General features: G+C 36.9%; 2 protein-coding genes across 23 annotated transcripts in view; one reads left to right on the top strand and one right to left on the bottom strand.

Moving 5' to 3' along the window:
• LOC138764176 (voltage-dependent L-type calcium channel subunit alpha-1D-like) overlaps nt 1-10,734 on the top strand; it is a 427,400-nt gene extending 416,666 nt beyond the window's left edge. For all 10 annotated transcript variants that reach the window (XM_069939715.1, XM_069939725.1, XM_069939713.1 and 7 more), the window contains 2 exons: nt 266-580; nt 7,829-10,734. In XM_069939715.1, the coding sequence (XP_069795816.1) occupies nt 266-580; nt 7,829-8,122 (609 nt within the window). In that variant the 3' untranslated portion in view covers nt 8,123-10,734. The remainder of the gene's footprint in view (nt 1-265; nt 581-7,828) is intronic.
• A 2,089-nt stretch (nt 10,735-12,823) lies between these two features.
• chdh (choline dehydrogenase) overlaps nt 12,824-27,514 on the bottom strand; it is a 58,588-nt gene continuing 43,897 nt past the window's right edge. For all 13 annotated transcript variants that reach the window (XM_069939699.1, XM_069939697.1, XM_069939700.1 and 10 more), the window contains 2 exons: nt 14,184-14,286; nt 12,824-13,879 (listed from right to left, as the gene is read on the bottom strand). In XM_069939699.1, the coding sequence (XP_069795800.1) occupies nt 13,476-13,879; nt 14,184-14,286 (507 nt within the window). In that variant the 3' untranslated portion in view covers nt 12,824-13,475. The remainder of the gene's footprint in view (nt 13,880-14,183; nt 14,287-27,514) is intronic.

Here is a 27,514-nt window from a genome sequence, read left to right as displayed (position 1 = left end):
TTAAATCATCGGGTTGGTGATTTAATGGGTTGATCCCCCTGCAGTTTAAAAGGTGCTTCCAGCACCTTTGCCCCAGTAATAACACCCAGGCCCAGGAGGGTGACCCAGGTGCTGCAGCTTAAAAGAGCCTACTAACTGTTTCTCTCGCCCGGCCTACTGTCTGTTTCCTGAATGATGTGTTTTATAGTAAATTGTTTCTTTTGGGGAGTAGTAGTTATGAAGTTTGCAAATCTTACTATGTATTTTTCCACATGTGACCAAATAGGTAATGGCTGTGGCAGGATTGGACACGTACAAAAGTAGGAGGCTCTCACCAGCACGATCTACACGTTCATGGGCAACACCTCCAGCCACACCAACCACCAAAGAGCGCTCCCCATACTACACTCCCCTCATCCGTGTTGATCGAGTGGAATCCAGGGAGAATATGAACGGGAGCCTTCCTTCAATGAGCAGAAGCTCCTGGTATACAGAAGACATTCCTTATAAAACATATACTCCAACAAAACTAGCTGTCCCGAACAGCTTTCTACATCGGTACTATGAGAAGCGAGGAAGTGCAGACAGCCTGGTAGAAGCTGTAAGTATCTGAAACTTTTGCTTTATATCACAATAACAAAAAATAAATAAATCAGTAATGAAGCAAAAGGTTCCCTGTATGGCAAATCGATCGTAATGTATGAGAGCCCTCAAACCTGCCCTAAAGCCTGCTACTTATTATTTCCTGTGTTTTATTTTCATCCTTTATAAATCACATCCTGTATATTATCCTTCAATTTTTAAAAGATTGAGTACAGGTATACCAAACTAGAGCATTCAAATGAAACCTTTCATAACCCAAAGGCTATTTTTGTAAAAGCAAAAATCATTTAAATCTTTTCGTGAAAGTGAATTTTCTAATTCGAGTATTCGTAAAGTGGGATATACCTATAATTTGGCATTGGGGATATCTGTGGCCTCCATCATCAGAATGTAATTAATCAACATGAAAGACAGTACAAGTGGAACAAGAAGGAGAATGTTGTTTTACCCCTGCCGCAAAGAGTTGATGATTCCTGCTTCAAATAGCAATCTATGTGCATCACCTGACATTTCACGAAATAAGACAAAGATGCTTAATAATAGACAAAATTGCTTTCTATTGTGAGAGTTTTGATTCACATTAAAAATTGCAGCTATTTAAATTAATCAGATTGCTCAAACAACAATCTCAATCATAAGGACTCTTACTTTTGCACTTTATTGATTTTTTTTAGCTCTCTTTTGCCCAGTCTGTTTGTTTCCACTTCTTTATTTGTTTGTATGTATAGGTTGTGCAAAGATTTTATTTGCAGTACCAATCAATGCTAATCCTGCCTCACCTGCAGGAAAAGGAATCTCAGGTTGTATGTTCTCTGACAATAAATCTGAAATCGAAACAACTGCATAAGAGGTGGTGATCATTTTAATTGCTTGATGTGGTCAGATACAGGCTAGAACAGGGAAAATGACACAATATTTTGAGTTCCACTTTTGATATTTAAAAGATATTAAGTCACAGGGTTAATTGAAAACACTTAAAGGTAACTAATTATTTTTTTCAACTTGCCTTCCCTCGTGTCTGTCAGCTGTCAGTCAATGGGTAGGATTGTGGCTGATTACCACTGGTTCTGCTTTGATCCATTACTGGCCATCCACCAAGAGAGGGACTTAAAGATTTATAGATCATGAGTCGAGGGCAGAGGAGTTAAAAAAAACAGATGGGGAGAGGAGTCCCATGATGGAGTAGTGGCCAGAAGGAGAATACCAGCCCTCTCCAGAAAAGGAGAAAAGTGAAGAAAAAGCAAAGCCCCAGACACACAAATCACAACAAATAAAAAATAAAGGTGTGGAGAAAATGGCACCTAAGAAAGAAAAACAACAAGAAGAAAAGAAGGAAAGACGCCGGAAGAGTAAAGGCCTTACCTGCACGAAAAAGCAGGGTCCTGCCGTGGAAAGAGGACCCCGCTCCCTGAGGTTAGTGGAGACCCCGCATGGTCGCGGGACTGCAAAAATGGCTCACGGAGCCAAATAGGGGTGCGCCACACAAGGAGAACACCAACGGGAGGGGGGACCAGCTGTGGAGTGAAACTCCATAGCACGAACAACTGAGAGAGGCCCGACAGCAGGGCTTCCAGCTGGAACATAAAGAAAGCAACAGGAACGGGAGGGGTGAGAAAGAAAAACGGAAGCAGGACACAACAGATAACCAGCCCAGAAGAAGAGGACCAACATCAAGACACCATGGAAAATAAATACCCAACAAACTGAGACAAACAGCTCAACAAGAAAGTCAGAAGAGACACAGATGCAAGAAAGAGAAGACACAAACCCAAGAGCAGACACAGAAGAACACCAAGCCCTGCAAAGAGGAATAGGAGGTAAAATGAATGGACAGTACATAGATAAACAAATATTTCAAGAACAAATGAAAGCATTAAAAGAATGGCTGACTCTAGAATTTAGTGAAATGAAAAGTACAGAAGAAAAAGTAAGTAGAATAGAGCTGGTCATAACAGATGTAGAGAAAGGATTAGGAAATGTGGACGAACGTGTAATGGCGGTAGAAATGGAAGTGAACGACTTAAAAAGAAAATTGGAAGAAAGTGACAAAAAAGTTAAAGAAACACAGGAGTTGTTAGCTCAGAAGATGGATATAATGGAAAACTATAGTAGGCAAAACAATATAAAGATAGTGGGCCTTAAGGAAGATGAAAAAGGCAAAGATATGAAAAAATGTATAAAAGAATGGATCCCAAATGTCCTGGGAATGCCAGAAATGCAGGAAGGAATGGAAATAGAAAGGGCACACAGAACATTAGCCCCAAAAGCACCGTCACAACAAAAACCAAGATCCATTTTAGTAAAATTTCTGAGCTACACAAGAGAAAATATATTGGAGAAGGCAATTAATAAAATTAGAGAAGACAAAAAGCCACTGGAATACAAAGGTCAAAAAAATTTTTTCAACCGAGACATAAGTTTTGAGCTCCTGAAGAAGAGGAAGGAGTTTAACGCAGCAAAATCGATCCTATGGAAGAAAGGCTATAAATTTATGTTAAGATATCCAGCGGTGCTTAAAATAGTTATCCTGGGGCAGCAAAACAGAAAGCATGAGAATTTGCAGAACGCCTGCAAGACAGAAAGAGAGATGAAGAGATGTAACAAGAACAAAGAAGTAAAAATAATGTATAAGTCAGAACTAAAGGAGGGAAGAAAAGTGAAGTAAGGGAGAGGAAAGAGGAGGGGTTAAAAATAATAATAATAAATAAATCAAAAAGAAAAAGAGGGGAAGCTTTGTCGTAATGTGAAGATAAAAAGTATTTTCTGGAGGGGGTTGGGTGGGAGAGAATAACAGTCACTGTGAAATCAGTTGACACTTGCGAACGGGTTAGCAGTCCGAATGGAGAGGGGAGTTGTGGTTGTCTGGCAAGGGACAAGGGGAAACTCAGAGAGGTTGGGGGGGGGGGGGACACTTGGGGTTAAGGGAATTTTAGATGTGGGAATGGTTGAAATATTTTATGTTTTAGAAGTGTTGTCATACAGTTCAAAAAAAGAAAACTGAGAAATGGAAATGGGGAAAAGGGGAAAGGTGGTCGTGAGGAAGCGGAAATGAGATGTAAGCAAAGTACGAGATGGCCATGTTGAACTATATGACTATAAATATTAACGGAATACATAACCAAATCAAAAGGAAGAGGCTATTAAATTTACTGAAAAAAATAGATATAGCATTTGTGCAGGAAACGCATCTAACTGAAGTGGAACACAAGAAGTTAAGGAGAGACTGGGTAGGGCACGTAATGGCAGCATCATATAACTCAAAAGCCAGAGGTGTAGCTATATTAATCAATAAAAATATACTAATCAAAATAGAAGAGGAAATAATAGATCCAGCAGGGAGATATGTAATGATAAAGTGTTAGATATATTCAGAAATCTGGAATTTGGGCAATATATATGCACCTAATGAAGAGGATCAAAAGTTTATGCAAAATATTTTTTTGAAGATTGTAAAAACACAGGGGAATATATTGAAAGGAGGGGACTTTAACCTTAATTTGGATTCAAAGATGGATAAAACTGGACAAAAGACTAGCAGAAAGTACAAAGTAGCCAAATTTATGGTTAAATCAATGCAGGAAATGCAACTTTTGGATCTATGGAGGAGGCAACACCCAAAGGAGAAGGAATACTCATATTATTCGAGTAGACATAAAACATACTCAAGGATTGACCTGTTCCTGTTGTCAGCCCATATCCAAGGGAGAGTTAGGAAAACGGAATTATAAAACTAGATTGTTATCTGATCACTCACCCCTGTTATTAGCAATAGAGCTGGAGGACATCCCACCAAGAACGTATAGATGGAGATTAAACTCCATGCTACTTAAAAGACAGGATTTTAGAGAATTTATTGAACGCCAAATTAAAATGTACTTTGAATTAAATGCGAAATCAGTGAAAGATAAATTTATATTATGGGATGCAATGAGCCTTCATCAGAGGGCAGATAATAAGTTATGTAACTAAGATGAAAAAGGACTACAATCGGGAAATAGAACAGCTGGAAAGGGAAATAGTAAGTACAGAAAAAGAACTAGCAACAAAGGAAGATACAACAAAAAGAGAATTGGCAGACAAAAAAATAAAATGCGAAACACTACAAACGTATAAGGTGGAGAAGTACTACTAGCTAGGAGAAAAAACACACAAAATACTAGCTTGGCAGCTTAAAACTGAACAAGCTAAAAGAACGGTATTGGCATCAAGGAAAACGGACAAACAAATTACATATAACCCAACAGATCAATGAAAACTTCAAGGAATTCTACGAGCAATTATACTGAACTGAGAACGAGGGGAAAGAAGACAAAATCGATGAGTTTTTAGCTAAAATTGAACTACCGAAATTGCAAGAAGAGGAGCAAAACAAATTGATATAACCATTTAAAATAGAGGAAATAAAGATATATTAAAAAAGCTACCGAATAATAAAATGCCTGAGGAGGACGGACTCCTAATAAAATTCTATAAAACATTTAAAGAGTTATTAATTTCTCCTCTCCTGGAAGTAATGAACCAGGAAGAAGAAAAACAAAACATGCCAAATTCATGTAAAAGAGCAATAATTACAGTAATACCAAAGACGGGGAAAGATCCATTAACACCATCATCGTATAGACCAATATCTCTACTTAACTCAGATTATAAGATAATAGCAAAACTATTAGCAAACAGATTGGTCGACTGTGTACCAAAAATAGTAAAACTAGATCAAACTGGATTTATTAAGAAAAGACGAACAACGGACAATGTTTATAAGTTCATTAACTTAATACATGCAGTACAAGGAAATAAGACGCCAACAGTGGCTGATGCTTTAGACGCAGAGAAAGCCTGACAGGGTATAATGGAATTATTTATTCAAAGTATTACAGAGGTTCAACCTACCAGAGAAATATATTAATTGGATTAAAGCATTATATAAGGGTCCAATGGCGAAGGTGACAGTAAATGGATATATATCGAACCAATTTAAATTAAGCAAGTCAACTAGGAAGGGATGTCCACTATCTCCCTCACTGTTCACTTTAGCAATAGAACCATTGGCAGAACTGATAAGAACAGAAAATAAAATAAAAGGGATAAAAATAAAAGAGAAGGAATATAAAAATCAGTCTATTTGCAGATGACATCATAGTATACTTAACAGAACCACAATTATCAATAAAAGAATTACATAGGAAATTGAAGGAATATGGAGAGATATCGGGGTACAAGATCAATGCAAATAAAAGTAAAGCAATGCCAATGAATAATGCGGATTTCACAAAGTTTAAAAAAGAATCACCATTTAAATGGCAAACACGAGCAATCCGATACCTAGGTATTAGACTAGATAATAGTCTAGGCCATCTATACAAATTAAATTATCAGCCATTAATGAAGAAATTACAAGATGACTTAGAATATTGGAGAGATTTACCACTAACACTGATAGGAAGAGTAAATTGCATTAAAATGAACATCTTCCCAAGGATACAATACCTATTTCAATTGTTACCAATTCCCTTAACAGAGAAATTCTTCAATGAGCTAAAGAAAATAATAAGGAAATTCTTATGGAAAGGGGTGAAACAGAGGATAGCGCTAGATAAATTAACAGAATGGTACAAACAAGGTGGTTTGCAGCTACCAAATTTTAAGAATTATTATAGAGCAGCACAATGAAGATATCTATCAGATTTTTATCAAAAAAGGGAAAAACCACAAGGGAAGGTATCTGAACCCATACTTTATAAGTGGGATAAAACATTGGTGCAATATAGAAGTTCACCAATACTGCACTATCTGCTCAACATTTGGAACAAGATTCACATAGAAAGGAAAAAAAAATTACCAACTACCAAAATTATTATTGACACAAAATCAACTAATGAGAATGGGAGAGAAAAGGAATTAAAAGAATAGAAAATTGTTTTTTGGGAAATAATTTATTGTCATCTGAACAAATGAAGTACAAATATGGAATAACTCACGGTACAATGTTTGCATACCACCAACTGAAAACCTACTTAAAGGACAAACTGGGAAGCAGACTGAGGTTACCAGAAGGAAGCAGCTTTGAATATGTGATTACAGACACAATGATAATTAAAAGATTTTTAACAAACATGTACAACAAGCTGCAAGAGAAAGAAAATGATGAAATAAGCTATAAACCCAAACAAAAGTGGGAACAAGACCTAAACATAAAGATGAAATATGGGAAAAGCTATGCTCCGGAACTATGAGAAATATAATAAACACGAGGTTACGCATGATACAATATAATTGGTTACACAGGCTATATATCATGCCCCAAAAGTTAAATAAATGGGATACAACATTATCAGATAGATGTTTTCGCTGTAAGAAGGAAACGGGAACAACAGTACATGCAATTTGGGAAGATCTAAATCAGGTATTAAATAAAATCACAAAAAGCAACATTCCAAAAAATCCAGGGATCTTTCTTCTAAGTAATATAAGAAGTAAAGAATTAGGCCTCAAACTGGATGAAGCCCAAAAAAGATTTATTATGATAGCCTTAGCAGTAGCAAAAAAATGTATAATGTCAACTTGGAAATCAGAAGAGAGCCTGAGAGTACAGCAATGGTACATGGAAATGAATAAATGTATTCAATTGGAAAAAATAACATATAATTTAAAAAATAAAGTCACATTATTTGAACAAATTTTGGAACCGTACATGGAACACAACAGAGAGGGCCTACTTCGGACCTCCACCCCCTAAAATGATAGAATGAGAAAACGAAATGAACTGACCCAGTGTGTAAAAGCAGATGACACAATTTTCTTGTTTATTTTCATTGTGTGATGACATTGTTTAATGGGTTTATTGTATTGTATATGTTGAATGTTTAATGGGTTTGGAGGGGGTTGGGAAGGAGAAAGGGAAGGGAGGGGGGAATAAAGGGGAGAAAATGACACTGTGTATATTCAAGAGGGAAATGTTTGTGTGTATTTTGGTTAATATGGTTCATAGTGCGAAAAATAAAAAAATTTAAAAAAACAGATGGGGATTTGCTGGGAGGAGCAAGCCTAAACGCTGAAGGCCTACTTCTATTTGTTATGTTCAGAGATTTACAGGGAAATTTTTTTTTCTTACAAAAGTGCTAATTATTCAAATCCACTTTTGAGTTTATTTTTAACGTGGGCACTATTAAAATATACTATAAATTCAATGCTTTCTTTGATACAATTTATTTTTCAATAATTACATTATTTCCTTCTGCTTCAAAAGGTCCTAATATCAGAAGGTCTTGGGCAGTATGCAAGAGATCCCAACTTTGTTTCAGTTACAAAACATGAACTTGCAGATGCCTGTGATATGACGATTGATGAAATGGAAAGTGCAGCAAGCAATTTACTAAATGGCAATCTTCACAATGGAACGACTGGAGATTTGCTTTCCATTAAAAACAGGCGTGACTATGAACTACAAGATTATGGTCTTGGATACAGTGATGAAGAACCAGATACTGGTATATATGAAGAGGACCTCGGGGATGAAATGATATGCATCACTACTTTATAGCATTTGATACGGAATAATCATTTCTACAAAATTAGGGAAGTGCCTCACACTCAAGAAATTCTTGTGGCACTAGTGACATCAAGTGTCCAACAGAACTACTTCCAAGTGATGCTGCAGTCTTAGTGGTAGAAGTCCAAATTGGAGGCAATTTGATCAAATAAACTCTTGCATCCTCAAGTAAACAGTATGATCTGATCATAATATCATGAACCAAAAGAGGTAATGAGCCAATCAACTAATGAGCAGGCAAATGTATTCTGAGGATCAAGGAGGAAATTGTAAGAAGCCATAATTTAACCATTCACGGACACAGAGGTTTCCTCAAAGTGCAAGCAGCAGCGTGGAAGGAAGCAGTGTATTATTTCTATGAAGATTCTGGTCATTAAAATGAAAATATTATAAAGGTGATGACAATCAAATATGGCATGTTGTTACCTCAGAAATACATTTGGACTTTTGACAGGAGCAAGCAATTGCATATCAAAACATTTAAAATTATAAAACATATCTTATTTTTCATGCAATTATGAACCATTCTGAACAGCTTTTTAAAATCCTGCAGCGAAGCTCAAAGTATTATTTTTTGGTGGGCAAAATAGCAGTTTTTTCTTAACTATGTTATCGTGAGTTTGTAGGCATTCTCTTTTTGTCTATATACATCTGATGTGGAATGAACTGAATTTTCTGCCTATTATGAGAATTAGGAGCAAATTACACTGGAAATAGGAATGATGTTCATGTTGTTTATTATTAAGTTAACTTGAAGCTTTTAAACAGCATTTCTTGCAAGTAGACAAATTGTATATGGTTGTAACATACAGATAAAAGTTTGTATTTGTAAAGAGATGTTCTATATTTTGTAATCCTGACACTGTAACAGATAAGCAGCAATATTTATGGTTTGAAATTACTGTCATAAATTATATAGATTACTGTTATTTTTAAATAGAAGTACAAATAGAGCTGCCTTTCTTAGTGTATGATGCAAGATTAATTTCAGAGTTTTGAGCTAAATCTGGAGCCAAAGGGGAAAAAAACACTTTGGCAGGCAGTTTTTAAACAAATTAAAATATAAACCTAACTTTACACATGATATGCAAAGATAATTTACTTGCACTCTTACTTGGAATTATAAACATTTAAAATTATTCTTGGTACATTGTCCCTACTTTCTAAATCACTTGTAATTTTCGATTTTCATTCTCTGAACCATTTATTGAAAGCTACTTTGCTTTATACTAAAGGCAAATATCATTGAGGTTTCACTTTGAATTGGCTACTCTCAGATCTCTTAAAAAGTATTAGTTCACTAAAAACAATCTCTGATTTTTGCATATCTTGTTGAATATAATTGTTCAGAACATAAGCAGCTTGTACTCGGGCTGTGAAGTCCGCTCGAAGAAGAAAGTGAGCTGCAAATATTTTTTCTGAGTAGCATTCCTACCATCTTGCTGAGAACTACAAACGCATGCACCGAAAGTTCCAGTTTTAACGATTATTTTGCATGTGAATCAATATATTCTGCTTTCACTTAATTTTAGTTCATTTGCACACTATTCAATTGCAGAAAATATGTCATGGAGCTGGTCTTTAATGAACTGAAGGCTGTTTTTTCCAATGTACATATTCAGAGGCTTTTTAAAATATATTTTAAATAATGGCCTGTTTCAGTTGCAGGTACATTACTAGCAGCGGTCACTAGAATCTTTTAAACCGTATACATTTTTAAACATTTGTGTATAGTAAAATGAAAGCAAGATATTTTACCTCAGTCAGGGATAATTAGGATTTTAAATTGTTTTTATTCCATTACCAAGGAGGGTATTCTTGATCTTCTGTTCATTGGTTATAACAATCAATGATTGTACAATCTTCACAACTACTTTCATATGAAGTGAGCCTTTTTGTGTAGTATGGTATTTGTATACTCAGTTTATAAGGTTGTACTATGTTGTGATTGTATGGTATAGTAAGCTCTGCATCTGTATTTTCCATACCACCACAACAGTGCTGGAAATGTACATGCAAAATAGTGTATATTTCTGTAAGTTGAAATAATTCAAAATCCAAGTAAAATTCAGTTAATTCTTCATTAGACAAGCCTGAACAATTATTACTATTAAATTTCCAATCACCTCTCATTTCATGTAGTTGTCCTTTAATCCCTATTTTTTTTTCTTCTGGTGGTACTTCCATAATACATCTTATTAAATGACTTTTCATGAAAATGCAGAACCGGTTTACAGTTCCTGTGAGATTTTTTTTAAATGATTCTGTACAGCCAATTGTTTGTTCTTCTGTGCTTCCACATTTAATATCAAGAAATCTGTTGCTGTTGCCAATTCAATTTACAGCTTGTGCAAACCAAACATTTTTGTCTTAAATTAAATAATGCACAGGCTAATTAGTTACCTATCCTGTACAAAAGAAACAAATCAACTCAGAAGTCTCCCAGAAAATTACCACATACAGTACAAAGTTGGCGCTGTTACTTTAAACCTTGGTATAAATTACTGCAGCCAGTAATCAATATGTTTTGGTTGAATTTTTAAAAAAAAAAACCCAGTTGGTTCACTGGGTTTGTCTGATTGCATAAGAATAAAAACTTTTTTACTCACTCTTCTCATTGATCAGCTTCCTTGCTAAGTAATGCTCTCAAAGATCACTGCCAGGCCTGGGACAACAAGATAAAGCACAAGTTGTATCTAAATTCGGTTCAGAATTTATGTAGGCTTCTCGAATGTGCACATCGACATCCTATGCCTGATTTAGGCATACCCTTTGGACTACTAAAAGAAATTGACCCATTTGCTATCTAGCCCGATAGATTATACAATATTTTAGCTACTTTCAAGATGCTTTGAATAAATAATGCCCAATGCTATTCCTCGGGGGCTGTTGATGCGGTCACAGACAAAATGAAACCCGATTATGGATAAGTTATGAAGGGAAAGGGAGAAAATTTCAGATCTTATGAGCTTTTATTGCTAAAGACATAATATGTCATGGAGCTGGTCTTTAATGAACTGAAGACTGTTTTTTCCAATGTACATATTCAGAGGCTTTTTAAAATATATTTTAAATAATGGCCTGTTTCAGTTGCAGGTACATTACTAGCAGCGGTCACTAGAATCTTTTAAACCGTATACATTTTTAAACATTTGTGTATAGTAAAATAAAAGCAAGATATTTTACAGTCAAGGATAAATAGGATTTTAAATTGTTTTTATTCCATTACCAAGGAGGGCATTCTTGATCTTCTGTTCATTGGTTATAACAATCAATGATTGTACAATCTTCACAACTACTTTCATATGAAGTGAGCCTTTTTGTGTAGTATGGTATTTGTATACTCAGTGTCTGAGCGATGAGGCCACGGAGGGATAGGAAAACAAGAATGAAGAATTTAAAATCAAAGCTTTGATTCGTTCTGAGCCAGAGAGGCTCAGGGACTATATTGACTGATGGGGTTGCTTCAATTTTAGGATTACGAGAAAATGAGAGCATTTGTGAAGGAGAGAGGTCACCTCCACAGTGAAGGGAAAATTAATGAAGGATCCAGGATTTGAAGCTGATTAGTTTTAGGATGGAGGAAGTGGGGCTTCTACATCACCAAGAGAGCATCTTAGAGGTTTAGAATAGGGGAAGACCTTTAGCGGCAGCTTAATCCAGTAAGCTGGTAAGAGGCAAGAGAGCCAGCAAAATCTCAATTTTAGTGACAGTGAAGTTTACAGCTGTTCACGTTTCTCATCGAAAGTGAAGGTGGCAGACAATGGCCGAGCAGAGGGGTTTGCTCCCTTAAACACTGACTACAACCAAAACAGAATGGAGAATAATATGGACAAAACCATGTTGTTACTCCTGATGGAAGTGTTGAATATCATTAACGGTGCAGCGTAGAAAGCAGCATATTCATCCATTCATATTCCATGAACTATTATCGAGCAAAATAAAACTGTGGCAGCACTTACCTTTTGGAGCCTGAACAACCCAAGTCCATTTTGTAGTGAGTGACGCAGATGTGTATTTACCAGTGACTAATGAACGCTTCCGTCAGCGCTGTCTCCGTTCCATCCTCAACATTCACTGGAGTGACTTCATCACCAACATCGAAGTACTCGAGCTGGCAGAGTCCGCAGGCATCGAATCCACGCTGCTGAAGACCCAACTGCGCTGGGTGGGTCACGTCTCCAGAATGGAGGACCATCGCCTTCCCAAGATCGTGTTCTATGGCGAGCTCTCCACTGGCCACCGAGACAGAGGTGTATCAAAGAAGAGGTACAAGGACTGCTTAAAGAAATCTCTTGGTGCCTGCCACATTGACCACCGCCAGTGGGCTGATCTCGCCTCCAACCGTGCATCTTGGCGTCTCACAGTTCGGCAGGCATCAACCTCCTTTGAAGAAGACCGCAGAGCCCACCTCACTGACAAAAGACAAAGCAGGAAAAACCCCACACCCAACCCCAACCAACCAATTTTCCCTTGCATCCGCTGCAACCGTGCCTGCCTGACCTGCATCGGACTTGTCAGTCACCAACGAGCCTGCAGCAGACGTGGACATACCCCTCCATAAATCTTCGTCCGCGAAGCCAAGCCAAAGAAGAAAAGAATGACCCTAAACCACTCAACCTGTACTTCAATTAAGAGAGATATCCAATATGCCATTCACAATACAAAAAAACTTTCAAAGAACTGTGGATATGGTTTTAACTTTCCAATCACTTTATTTGCCAAACAACACCACCAGCAGTTGACATGATGCACAAAGAAAAAATAAGTTTTTAACATTTATCTTGTGAATTCCAAGTGATTGCATGCTAGCTACATAGAACATTCACATTCATTCAATGGGATTTGGAAAAAGAGAATATTTTGCTCTGTGCAACTCATGAATAAATCAGCCCCTTGCATTTCAAGGCACTATTTAACCAGAATAATGCAAATATCATTGCTCAGTCATTTCAGAAGTTGATTATAATATTTTTATTTTACAACTATAGGATACTGAATCAACCATTACAGGTCAGCCTCTCATTTAAACCTTAAACTCAACAAGGATTGGTGGATTTGGCAGGAATGTTGAACAATTAAATTATAAACTCCCTACTTTGTCTGGATCCACTCACGACCATGACCCAGGACACAAGAGTCAAAAATTGAGTAAAATATGTAGTTTAATTCTTGATTTAAACATTGAAAGAAAATTTATAAAAAGGAAAAAATATCTAAAATTAGTTTCAAAATGTTTTCTAGTACCATATTAGTACTTAATTTACACCTATTCCAATTTTGTTCATTTGGAGTGGGAGGAACATGCCGCAGTACAATTTTTTTCAAAAACATACCCGAATGCCTACAATTTGGGTTTATAAACAGGAACATCCTTGTCACACAGTGCTGGGTGTCCTCTAATCATGTCAGCAGCTTTCTCAGCCAACATGATTGTGGGTGAGTTTAGGTTGCCACTAACAATACTGGGCATAATAGAAGAATCTACAACCCGCAAGTTCTCTAATCCTATCACTCTCGTCTCAGGGTCGACAACTGCCATGGGATCAGAAGATTGTCCCATTTTACAAGTGCAGGATGGATGGTAGGCACTATCGGCCTTTTCTCTCACAAAAGCATCGATTTCCTCGTCTGTCTGGACGTGGCTGCCAGGCGTTAGCTCTCGACCGCGTAATTTATCAAAGGCCTTTTGAGCAAAAATCTCTCTGCTTAGCTTTACAGATTGGCGAAGTTCCCAGATATCAGTTCCTGTAAAATAAACAAGTAACAACAGAAGTTCAAACTAAAAGTAACATTAGTCCAAACACTTACAGCATGAATATGGCAAAATTAACACTTCATGATTAAAAGAGCAAGTCAACAATTCAAACTTGTTCTGAAAATATTTCAAATATATTCTTCAGCTTTAGATTGAAAATTCATAAGCCATACAATATTGGGAATGACAAGAGATGCTAGGTATTTTCATTTAAAATTGGCTCCTTCTAGTACATTAGCAAAAACAATTGTTGAATTATATACAAGGATATATATAGCTAATATAAAATATTACCTGTGGACAAGTAGTTTGGTTCTATAACTGGGTGTTCTTTAGGATTTGCACTCCTGAGTTTCAGCCAGCCCACACTTGTGGGCCTCATTGGGCCGACATGAACCTAACACAAAAGTTGAATATAATTTTAAACTGTAATCCATTTACTGGATTATAACTTTCCCATTATTCTGTCCTTTGAGCAGTCATGTATCCAGTACAAAAATCTAAAGTAAACTTGGAGCATAAAACTGAACTCTGTGGGTCAATAACTATCTGTGGAAACAAAAGGTGTACATCAGCATTTCTAGATCAGGGCCACAAATGCTGCTTAGCAGATTCCATTCTTCTAGCATTCTGTTTTTGATTGCAGATTCTAGCATCTGCAGCCTTTCGACTTCATGTTAAAGTAATATTAACGCACAGTATCAAATCTACGCATTTAAAGAGAAATCTAAAAGGCGAGTCTTGAGGTGGAAATCAAGATTCACGTAAAAAATATTCTTGTTAAAAGTCACGGTCAGCTCCAGCTCTGTGATAAATGGAACTTGGCTTAAATGTTCAAGATGCACCCATTAAGACCTTGGGGCAACTGGATGAAACCATATTATGCAGGCTAATGTTTTCTCAAAGTTATACACATAATTCTTTCAATTATGTTTCAGGAAAGATCGTAGAAGATCATTCTTGAACATATAGTGACACCATTAACAGCTCCAAATATTCTCATACACAAATGCTATTTTATGTTAGAATAGCAGTCGTTTTCTAAGTGGCAACAAAATTTTAGTCTTGTTATTTTTCTACGATGCAAGAATACACCCACTATGATATATCTGGCCTGTACCAGAAAGAACTTTCAGTCATTCTTGTGTAAAGGCCCACCAGGCGAGCCTTCAGTGCTTTTGAATGATATTCACATTCAATTATGAATTAATGTTATATCTCTAGTTAGCCCTGGACATAAAAGGTCTTTTCAGATCATTTCATGCCCCTGTTCTCTCAGAAAATCAGCGCACTCCATAAATAAGCCCGAAAAATTCTTTCCAGTATTATTCAGTTTGTTATTTGAAGTGAGCCTAATGGTCTATCAACCTACATAAATTTATACTCATTGCTCATGATACCATTTTGATTTAACAATCTTCATTTCTGGAAGGGCATGGCCATGCAGAGGATCTGAGCAGATGTGTTTTGAAAGAGCTCTCCTTAAAAAGACAATTTGAAAGCTCAAAAATCATAATTTCATCATCAAAAATGGATAAAACAAGAACAAACAAAAACAGAAGTAACAACAGCTCAGCCAAGATCATCGAGCGAAAGTCCGATGAGCAGCGGCTCTGGAGGGGCCTTGGGACTGGCTGAACCCAGCAGAGCTGGGGCCCAAGATAGAGCCAATATCATGAATAAGATGGAAACTTTGTGCACTTGTTTTACGAGCAGTGTATCAGCAATAAGAGACACATCAGAAATTATATCGGAAATTAAAGAAATTGTGGAAAATTAAACAGAACAAATGATTCAAGTGGAGGCTGAGCTGGACAAAACAAAAGACAGGCTAAGGGCTCTAGAAGAAAAAGCATAGACATGGGACAAAGACAGAAAAGGGCAGATGGACAAGATCAATCATGTGGAAAATGTCAGCAGATTCAACAATGTAAAAATCATTGGACTGTGAGAAGGAATCGAGGGGAAAACAATGGTGAGTTTCTTTGAAACGTGGATCCCACAAATCCTGAGACAAAACAAGTTAAAGGCAAAGCCACAAATTGAAAGGGCTCACCGGACCCTCAGACCCAGAAGAACTGGTGAACATCGACCACGACCAGTCCTGATAAGATTTTTAAGTTACTGGGAATGGGATGCAATCTTGGGAGCAGCATACAAAGATTCAAAAAGTCACAATGTCCCAGTCATGGTGGACAATGCAAAAGTAATGTTCTTTCAGGACTTTAGCCATGCGTTAGTCAAACAAAGAAAAGAATTTAATGAGGTAAAGAGACAACACTGATCCAAAAAATTTAAATATTCAATAATTTACCCAGCGACGTTGAGGGTTTATGTCCCAGATGGTAATCGACGAATTTTCAAGCATGAAGAAGTGGAAGAGTCGTGAAGAGATTTGAACTGCTAGATAAGAAGATCAAAAAGACTATTTTGGAACTGGGGACTAACTGAAGAATGTATATTTTTCTATTTTGTAGTTCTGTGCCGTCTTGTTTTTGCTACTAAAAGAAAAATCTTTGTAATATACATGGAAAGTTCTGGAAAGAAAAGAAGGTGGTGAGGAAAGTGGCAGGGAGGGGACCCTGATTTAAGGGGGGAAAATTACACCAGGAGAGGAGCAGTTTTAAAGGATAGTGCTAAAGGGAGGGGCTCTTCTTCTTCGGAAGATTCCGTGGGCTTTTATCGCGGGCTCCCAGGTTCTATTGTTCACGTCACCGTCAGAGCTAGGGATATGTGTGTGTTTCTTAAATGGGAAATGTGTAGGTTTCTTAAAAGGGAAATGTTACAGTAATATTTTTAAAAGTGGAAAGATTTTATGGTTATACAAATTTTTTTTGAAAAATGCAATGGATAAAACACTAAAGTTTATTAGTCTAAATATTAACAGGTTAAATAGGTTGGTGAAAAGGAAAAGGGTCTTGGCATACCTTAATATACATTGATTGATCAAGCCAGAAGGTATGTAGTGGCACACTGTAAAATTTATGGAGGAGCATGGACATTTATGAATATTTATGCCCCAAATTATAATGATGAAGCTTTTAGGAAGGATATCTTCTTAAAAACAGCAGAGGGAAGACAAAATATATTAGTAGGAGGAGATTTTAATTTTTGCTTGGATCCAATACTAGATAAATCGGGAAGAACAATAACGAGGGGTAAAGCAGAAAAAAACCCCACAATTTCATATATGAAGGATCTAAATCATCAATATGCGGAGGCAATTAAATTCCACAGAAAGTGAGAGAGACTACTCCTTTTATTCAAGGGTGCATGACTGACATACAAGGATTGATTTATTTTCAGTGTCTGCTCAGTTAAAAAGTAGAGTGATAAAAGCAGAATACCTAGCAAGGCTTCCATCAGATCACTCACCACTAACATTAACTACTGTAATAATGGAAAAGCAAGACAATGTATAGAGATGGTGCCTCAATTCCACGCTACTTGAAAGAACAGACTTCTGTGAGTTTATAAAGAGACGGATAGAAATATTTTGCGAAACAAATCAGCCATTTACTAATGATAGTTTTTTTTTTAAAATATGGAACACACTCAAAGCATATTTGAGGGATCATATTATATCCTATACAAAGAATATTAAGAGCAGAAGTAAATAGTTTAGAGAGAGATTATAGACAATTGGAGATTAAAAAAGATATAAATACAATACAAACATACAAAACAGAAAGATATATTAATAACTAAACTATAATATGTTAGGTGAACAGGTACATAAAGTCTTATCTTGACAAATTAAAGCAGAGGAGTCATCAAGAATGATAAAAGCTATAAAAACAGACAGACACTCTGGCATTTAAACAAAAGGAAGTCAATGACATCTTTAGATATTACATGAAATTATCCAAATCAGAATTACCAGGAAATGAGAATGAAATGGAAGTATTTTTGTTGAATGTTGAACTTCCAAAATTAGGAGAGAGAAAAGAGAGAACTAGACACTCCCCTTACAAAAGAAGAAATTGAAAAAGCCCTGGGTACCCTACAGGATGGATTCCCACCTGAGTTTTACAGACAATTCAAAGAATTATTAATGCCCCTGTTAATGGATGTTCTGGACTAAGCAGTAGAAACACAGACCCTTCCGGAATCATTCTCAACCACGTTTATTACAGTTACAAAAAAAGGACCCATTAAAAACTTTATCATATAGTCCAATCTCTCTGTTAAATGTTGATAACAAGATAACAGCAAAAGCATTGGCTGATAGATTTGGACAATAAGTACCAAAATTGATATATACATACCAGGTAGGATTTGTTAAAGGAAAACATTCCTCAAATGGACTAGGAAGAATATTTAATTAATAAACATGGCAAAATTCAAACAAAATCCATGTATTACACTCTCCCTGGACGCGGAAAAAGCATTTGACCATTTGTAATGCCCTTTCTATTTAAAACACTGGAAAAAATTGTCATAGGCACAAACCACAAGCTAAACTTATTACCAATAATCAGATGTCAGCGGTGTTCCCCTTGAGTAGATTGAGTCGACAGCGATGCCTCATGTCCACAGCGCTTTTTATTTTAGCAATTGATCTGGATATAAAGGGCTTCAAAGTTGGACAAGAAAAATACAAAATTATTCTATTTGCCGATAATGTGCTGCTATACCTATCAAACCCGGCTAAGTCTTTGGAAAACTTACAAGGAACACTAGGAAAATATCTGGTTATAAAATAAATATGGACAAAAACAAGATAATACCATTGATACATTTTGAATATGGAAGATACCAAAAAGGAAGTAAATTTAAATGGAAGGCAGATGGAATAAAATATCTTGGAATAGCAACTGACAACAATTTTAAAAATCTGTACCACACTTGAGTGTGGTAATTTCATAAAGAAGATTGGTGGAAGGACAGCATGACATCAATTACAAAGGCAAAATATGGATTGGTTCTATAATTTTCCCACCAATGATCTTTCCCCACAGAAGTTAGAGATCAAAAGCCGAAATTTCAGAGATAAGATGTGAGACTGAGAGGGGAACTTTTCTACATGCCATCTGGTCATCCAAGTCCAGAAGATTTTAGATCATTTTCTGCACATGCCCAGTCCGTCACCCACTCTCTCAGCAGTCCACCTTCACCGTGGCTGTCTAAGGCAAACTCACTTTCCAACACAAAACCACACAACACAGAACACTGTAACACGATGTACTTGTGGAAGTTGTTGAGGGATATGGGGAACATGCCAATCTTCCTTAGCCTTCTACGAAAGCAGAAGCACTGCTGTGCTTTCTTGACTGTCCTGTCAATGTGGTTGGTCCAGGTCAGGTCAGTGGAAATGTTTATTCGCAAGTATGGAAGCTGTCTACTGCCATCACTTCAGCATCATTGATGTGGTTAGGAGTATGGCCTCTAACCCCACCCACCCCCCCCCCCCCCACCGCCATACCCTGTTTTATCAGCTGTATTGCCTTACTGACACTGAGAAAGGTTGCCTTGGCACCACGCCACTAGACTCTCAATCTCCTTTCTATATTCTTTCTCATCATTATTTGATATTTAGCTTGCCACTGTGGTGTCATTGGTGAACTCAATGATTGGGTAGGAGGGGAACTTGTCTGAACAGGGCTGAGTTCACAAGTGTGGTCATGGAGATTATGAGGCTAACTATCTTCAATGACTGCAGTCTGCTAGTCAAGGTCACAGTTGCAGAAGGAGGTGCTGAGACCAACAACCTGGTATCTTCTCCCCTATTTTATCTAGCTCTAACCTAGTCCAATCTGGTTTTTTCCTTGTTTGATAAAAATCTGATAGATATTTTAATTGTGCTGCTCTATAATAATTCTTAAAGTTTGGTAGCTGTAAGCCCCCTTGTTTGTACCATTCTGTTAATTTATCTAGTGCTGTCCTCAGTTTCCCGCCTTTCCATAAGAATTCCCTTATTATTTTCGTTAGCTCATTGAAGAATTTCTCTGTTAAGAAATAGGTATTGTATCCTTGGGAAGATATTCATTTTAATGCAATTTACCCTTCCTATCAGTGTTTCCAATGTTCTAAGTCATCTTGTAATTTCTTCATTAATGGCTGATAATTTAATTTGTATAGATGACCTAGATTATTATCTAGTCTAATACCTAGGTATCAGATTGCTTGTGCTTGCCATTTAAATGGTGATTCTTTTTTAAACTTTGTGAAATCCGCATTATTCATCGGCATCGCTTCACTTTTATTTGCGTTGATCTTGTACCTCGATATTTCTCTATATTCCTTCAATTTCTTCTGTAATTCTTTTATTGATAATTCTGGTTCTATTAAGTATACAATGATGTCATCTGCAAATAGACCAATTTTATATTCTCTTTTATTTTTAATCATTTTTATTTTAAATTCTGTTCTTATCAGTTCTGTCAAGGGTTCTATAGCTAAAGCGAACAGTGAGGGAAAGAGTGGTCAGACCCTGCCGAGTTGATCTGCTTAATTTAAATTGGTTCGATATATATCTATTTACTGTCAACTTCGCCACTGGACCCTTATATAATGCTTTAATCCAATTAATATATTTCTCTGGTAGGTTGAACCTCTGTAATTCTTTGAATAAATAATTCCATTCTACCCTGTCAAAGGCTTTCTCTGCGTCTAAAACATCAGCCACTGTTGGCGTCTTATTTCCTTGTACTGCATGTATTAAGTTAATGAACTTAGATATTGTCCATTGTTCTTCTTTTCTTAATAAATCCAGTTTGATCTAGTTTTACTATTTTTGGTACACAGTCAGCCAATCTGTTTGCTAGTAGTTTTGCTATTATCTTATAATCTGAGTTAAGTAGAGATATTGGTCTATACGATGATGGTGTTAATGGATCTTTCCCAGTCTTTGCTATTACTGTAATTATTGCAGTTTTACATGAATCTGGCATGATTTGTGTTTCTTCAATCTGGTTCATTACTTCCAGGAGAGGAGAAATTAATAACTCTTTAAATGTTTTCTTGAATTCTATTGGGAGTCCGTCCTCTCCAGGCATTTTATTGTTCGGTAGATTTTTTAATATATCCTGTATTTCCTCTATTTCAAATGGTTTTATCAATTTGTTTTGCTCCTCCTCTTGTAATTTCAGTAGTTCAATTTTAAGTAGAAACTCATCTATTTTGTCTTCTTTCCATTCGTTCTCAGTTCAGTATAATTGCTCATAGAATTCCTTGAAGTTTTCATTGATCTCTGTTGGGTTATATGTAATTTGTTTGTCCATTTTCCTTGATGCCAATACCGTTCTTTTAGCTTGTTCTGTTTTAAGCTGCCAAGCTAGTATTTTGTGTTTTTTTTCTCCTAGCTCATAATACTTCTGCTTTATCTTCATTATGTTCTTCTCCACCTTATATGTTTGTAGTGTTTCTTATTTTATTTTTTTTGTCCATCAATTCTCTTCCTTTTGTTGTATCTTCCCTTGTTGCTAGTTCTTTTTCTGTACTTACTATTTCCCTTTCCAGCTGTTCTATTTCCCGATTGTAGTCCTTCTTCATCTTAGTTACATAACTTATTATCTGCCCTCTGATGAAGCCTTTCATTGCATCCCATAATATAAATTTATCTTTCACTGATTCCATATTTATTTCAAAGTACATTTTAATTTGGCGCTCAATAAATTCTCTAAGATCCTGTCTTTTAAGTAGCATGGAGTTTAATCTCCATCTATACATTCTTGGTGGGATGTCCTCCAGCTCTATTGCTAATAACAGGGGTGAGTGATCAGATAACAATCTAGCTTTATATTCCATTTTCCTAACTCTCCCTTGGATATATATGGGCTGACAACAGGAATAGGTCAATCCTTGAGTATGTTTTATGCCTTCTCCTTTGTGTGTTGTCTCCTCCATATATCCAAAAGTTGCATTTCCTACATTGATTTAACCATAAATTTGGCTACTTTGTTCTCTCTGCTAGTCTTTTGTCCAGTTTTATCCATCTTTGAATCCAAATTAAGATGAAAGTCCCCTCCTATCAATATATTCCCCTGCGTATCTACAATCTTCAAAAAAATATCTTGAATAAACTTTAGATCCTCTTCAATAGGTGCATGTATATTGACCAAATTCCAGAGTTCTGAATATATCTGACACTTTATCATTATATACCTCCCTGCTGGATCTGTTATTTCCTCCTCTATTTTGATTGGTACATTTTTATTGATTAATATAGCTACACCTCTGGCTTTTGATTTATATGATGCTGCCGTTACGTGTCCTACCCAGTCTCTCCTTAACTTCTTGTGTTCCACTTCAGTTAGATGCGTTTCCTGCACAAATGCTATATCTATTTTTTTCTTTTTTTCAGTAAATGTAATACCCTCTTCCTTTTGATTTGCTTATGTATTCCGTTAATATTTATAGTCATATAATTCAACATGGGTATCTCATACTTTGTTTACACCTCATTTCTGCTTCCTCACCACCACCTTTCCCCATTTCCATTTCACAGTTCTTTTTTTGAACACACTGTATGACAACACTTCTAAAACATAAAATATTTCAACCATTCCCACATCTAAAATTCCCTTATCGCCAAGTGCTTCCCCTCCCCCTCTTTGAGTCGCCCCTTGCCCCTTGTCCCTTGCCGGGCAACCACAACTCTCCTCTCCATTCGGACTGCGAACTCGTTCACAAGTGTCAACTGATTTCGCAGTGACTGTTATTCTCTCCCACCCAACCCCCTCCAGAAAAGACTTTTATCTTCACATTACAACAAAGCTCCCCCTCTTTTTCTTATTTATTTATTATTAATTTTTTAACCCCTCCTCTTCCCCCCTTCTCCCTTACTTCCCTTTTCTTCCCTCCTTAATTCTTACTTATACATTATTTTTACTTTGTTTTTGTTACATCTCTTCATCTCTCTTTCTGTCTTGCAGGCGTTCTGCAAATTCTCGTGCTTTCTCCGGATCCAAGAATAGTCTGTTTTGCTGACCCGGGATAACTATTCTAAGCATCGCTGTATATCTCAATATACATTTATAACCTTTCTTCCATAGCAAAATTCGATTTTGCTGCATTAAACTCCTTCCTCTTCTTCAGGAGCTCAAAACTTATGTCTGGGTAGAAAAAAAAAATTGACCTTTGTATCCAAGTGGGTTTTTTTCTTCTCTCATTTTATTCATTGCCTTCTCTTGTTGTGTATCTCAAAAATTTTACTAAAATGGATCTTGGTTTTTGTTCTGATGGTGCTTTTGGGGCTAATGTTCTGTGTGCCCTTTCTATTTCCATTCCTTTCTGCATTTCTGGCATTCCCAGGACATTTGGGATCCATTCTTTTATAAATTTTTTCATATCTTTGCCTTCTTCATCTTCCTTAAGGCCCACTATCTTTATATTGTTTCGCCTACTATAGTTTTCCATTATATCCATCTTCTGAGCCAACAACTCCTGTGTTTCTTTAACTTTTTTGTCACTTTCTTCCAATTTTCTTTTTAAGTCGTTCACTTCCATTTCTACCGCCATTACACGTTCCTCCACATTTCCTAATCCTTTCTCTATATCTGTTATGACCAGCTCTGTTCTACTCACTTTTTCTTCTGTACTTTTCATTTCACTAAATTCTAGTGTCAGCCATTCTTTTAATGCTTTCATTTGTTCTTGAAATATTTGTTTATCTACGTACTGTCTATTCATTTTACCTCCTATTCCTCTGTGCAGGGCTTGGTGTTCTCCCTCTGTCTCTGCTCTTGGGTTTGTGTCTTCTATTTCTCTTCCTTGCATCTGTGTCTCTTCTGACTTTCTTGTTGAGCTGCTTGTCTCAGTTTGTTGGGTATTTTATTTTCCATGGTGTTTTGATGTTGGTCCTCTTCTTCTGGGCTGGTTATCTCTTGTGTCTCTAGTTTCCATTTTTCTTTCTCACCCCTCCCGTTCCCGTTGCTTTCTTTATGTTCCAGCAGGGATCCATGCTTCGGGCCTCTCTCAGCTCTTCATTCTGTGGAGTTTCACTCCACAGCTGGTCCCCTCTCCCGTCGGTGTTCTCCTTGTCGTGCGCATATTTGAATATGTCCAGCTAGTTGTCTCCTCTTTGAAAGCTGCCTGTTGCTCTTTCACCTGTTCTGTTGCATTACTCTGCCACTTGTCGATTCATTTTTATCTGTCCTTTTAAGTTACTGAAATCTCAGCTCCCTCTAAAATATTAGCAAATGATATGGTCTTCTCTGCTTCCAAACGGACTGTGCTCTCCACCCAACCTCACCCACCACAGCCCTTAGATCCTGCTCTGAGCTAGAAACAACCTAATAAATATGTTCTCACATGCATTGCACTTCAAACATTCCACCATCATAAATTGTTACTTTTTTATCTATAATTAAAAATCATTCAGATAGCCTCATCAGCCTTGATATATGCGCACCCGTTTGGCTCCGCGAGCCATTTTTGCAGTCCTGCGGTTAGTGGGTCGCCACTAACCTCGGGGAGTGGGCTCCTCTTTCCATGGCGGGTCCCTGCTTTTTCGTGCAGGTAAGGCCTTCACCTTTCTTTTCTGGTGTCTGTCTTTCTTCTTTTCTTTCCGTTGTTTTTGGCTTTTCTTAGGTGCCATTTTCTCCACACATTTATTTTTTTTATTTGTTGTGATTTGTATGTCTGAGGCTTGTACTTTACTTTTTTCCTTCTTTTCTGGAGAGGGCTGGTATTCTCCTTCCGACCACTACTTGAGATCCCAAAAAGATTCTATTGGCAATCTCTAATGTCAAGTTTCTTTATCTTTCTGGATTTGGGAGGCATTAACAGACAATATTTAAAATGTTGATTCACTTTTGTAGTTGAAAAGGGAATGAATGATTGAGGACTGACACTGCCAACCACAACAGGAGGCTAAAGTCATGATTACTTGACCTCTATCATTTCTGTCAGTCCTTCCAATATCCTAAACATCTTTCCTGCAGGAATATGACTTGATCCACTTTAATCCACAATCTAGAGCAGGGGTAACCCACCTTTTAATTGTTATCTTTAATTTAGACATACAGCACGGTAACAGGCCATTTCAGGCCACGTGTACGTACCAGGAGAGTAGGTTAATTGGGTGCCACGAACACAGAGGCCAAAATGGCCTGTTACTGTACTGTATGTCTAAATTAAAAATATAAAATTTAAAGGTTGGCTACCCCTGATCTAAAGTGTAGGACTGTTACCCACAAAAGAAGTTCTTCTGGTTTTTTTTAATAGCTTGCCATACATCAAACAAAAACTAATGCTGTTCAAATAAAGGGGGAAAAAAGGACAGAAAATTAAGCACTGATTAGGTTTTGATAGCAGCAGCAGTGTACTGCAAGTTTTGAGATTGACTGGAACCCAGTTATGTTTCTGCCGATAACTGCTGAAGTCAAAAGTCCTCATGAGATGACGGGCAACATTTGAGCTTGCAGAGAAAGACTCAGAGAGAGAAATTTTCCGAAGAGCCCCTCATGACAATAAATCTGCAGAAAAGCATCGAGATGAAAAGTGAGTTTGCAGATTTGAAATTCTGTCTACTAACAAATTTTGTTATTTTATCTACTTCCTCCCAGCAGTACAGAGATAATATTTGAAAGTACCAACAATTCTGATTATTATCAGAATTACCACGAGCCTGCAGCTTTTGATCAAATAAGGCAGATAATGCCATATTTTAAAAGATATCTTGATAACTGACAGATGCTCCATAGTTCTTTGCTTTCCTTTCCTATGAGCTATTGTGTTCAAATCCGGTCACCGAGACATAGAAAAAATTGTCGTTAAGCTGGAAAGGGTGTAAAAAAAATTATGAGGATGCTACTAAGACCAGAGGGCTTGTGTTCTAAGGATTGAAATATGAGGGGAAGCTTTGTCCCTGCACAAAGTGGGTGGCAGGTTTGTGAAATGAGTTGTCAGAGGAAGTGGTCAAGGTGGGGAAAATAGTGATATTTAGAGAGGTTTGTTAATAGGAAATGTTTAGCTAGATTTGATGAATTGGAGCAGATGAGATATGTAGATTTGGCAAATACTCTTATCAGACTTCCACAGGGGGACTGTAGACTAACTGGTTGCACCACAGCCTGGTTTGGAAATTTGCATGCTCACGAATGCAGAGGGCCGCAGAAAGTAATGTTATGGGCCATGGACTGACCTTTTGGACTGTGGACTGTCATTAAAAAGGATGGATTTCTGAGCAACCTGTGGTACAGCTGAGTGTCGACTCGCCATTTGCTTGGAACTTTCAAGAACCAAGGAAGAATCCAGCTGTGAAGCAGAGAGAAGTTGGAGCAGCAGAGGGCAGCTGGAGAGCTGTGTGAAATACACATGGCTCATAAGTGAGGATTCGCAAGTTTACTGCAATGTCACATCAATCTCCAACATTCAATACAATGTCCTTTGTTATTAGTTAAAGAACTGAACTTGGATATTGAACTTTAGTGAGACTGAATTCTGTGGACTGTGTTCTTTGGACTGACTTACTTGACTGATCAAGGGTTTTTGGGAATTTTTCTTTTTTGAATATTGGGCACAGACTTTAATGCTCTGGATTTTTCACATGTACACTGTTTATAATAAAATATCTGAACATTTCCTAAAGATACTTATAGTGGGGTTAATTGTGTAAGACATTATATTGTTAATAGTCATTAATAAATATAGTTCAAACCCTTTTGAATTGTCTTCTGCAATTGCTGGTTTAACATGCCCAAGTCTATCACAAGCTCTGACCTCCCATCCACTCCAGACATCACTGTGAGGCACTGCCTCAAGAAGAGTGTGAAAAATGTTAAAAATTTTTAAAAAAGAAGACAGGCAACATCATAAAGGACCCCCTTCACCCTGGTCACAACCTCTTCTCACTGCTTCCTTTGGGCTGAAGATAAAGAAGCAGGATCAGCACCTTCTCGGTTTCTTTCCAACAACTCTCAGGCTCCTTGTTCTGAAACCACTAAAGGATTGTCTGCGCTTTTGCAAAGTCACTTTTTCTTGCACTACAATAAAAGTGAATATTTATTATCCTTTTTGGTAGTTATTGTCTCTACTTTATTCATTTAAGTATAATATAGTGTTTCTGTGTGTTTTTTTAAAAAGTACCTGTTCACTTTATTTAGCAAGAAAAATTTTTGGTGCATATGTATATCGTACAATGGTTATGACAACAAGCTCATTATCAATAACACTATTCAGGGCCCCATCATTTACTGTCCAAGTCTTGCCCTGGTTTAACCAACCAAAATGCAACACCTCATACTTGTCTGTGTTAAATTTCATCTTCTATTTTTTAACCCACTTTCCCAGTTCACCTGGATTTGCTTATAATCTCAGATAACCTTCTTTACTCTCTGCTAGACCACTAATTTTGGTGTTAACTATACATTTACTACCTTGCTAACTACATTGTCATCAATGTTAATGATCTGGATGACAAACAGCAGTAAATCCATCACAAATTCCTGCAGTATTCCATTGCTCACAGCCTCCAATCTGAATTACAAGCCTCCTCTACTACCCTTTGACTCCTGCCATCAAGCCCATTATGAATCCAATTGACCAGCTCACCCTGGATCCCAGGCAACCTAATCTCCCAGTCTACCTTACTTTGGCAAAGTCTTTGCTAAAGCCTATGTAGACAACATCTTCCACCCAACCCTCATCAATGTTCTAATTTGTGAGACACAACCATCCAT

The sequence above is a fragment of the Narcine bancroftii genome, chromosome 5 (genome assembly GCF_036971445.1).
Source record: "Narcine bancroftii isolate sNarBan1 chromosome 5, sNarBan1.hap1, whole genome shotgun sequence".
NCBI classification, from domain to species: Eukaryota; Metazoa; Chordata; class Chondrichthyes; order Torpediniformes; family Narcinidae; genus Narcine; species Narcine bancroftii.
Note: the sequence above shows the minus strand (reverse complement) of the source record. Positions and strands in the feature narration are given on the sequence as shown.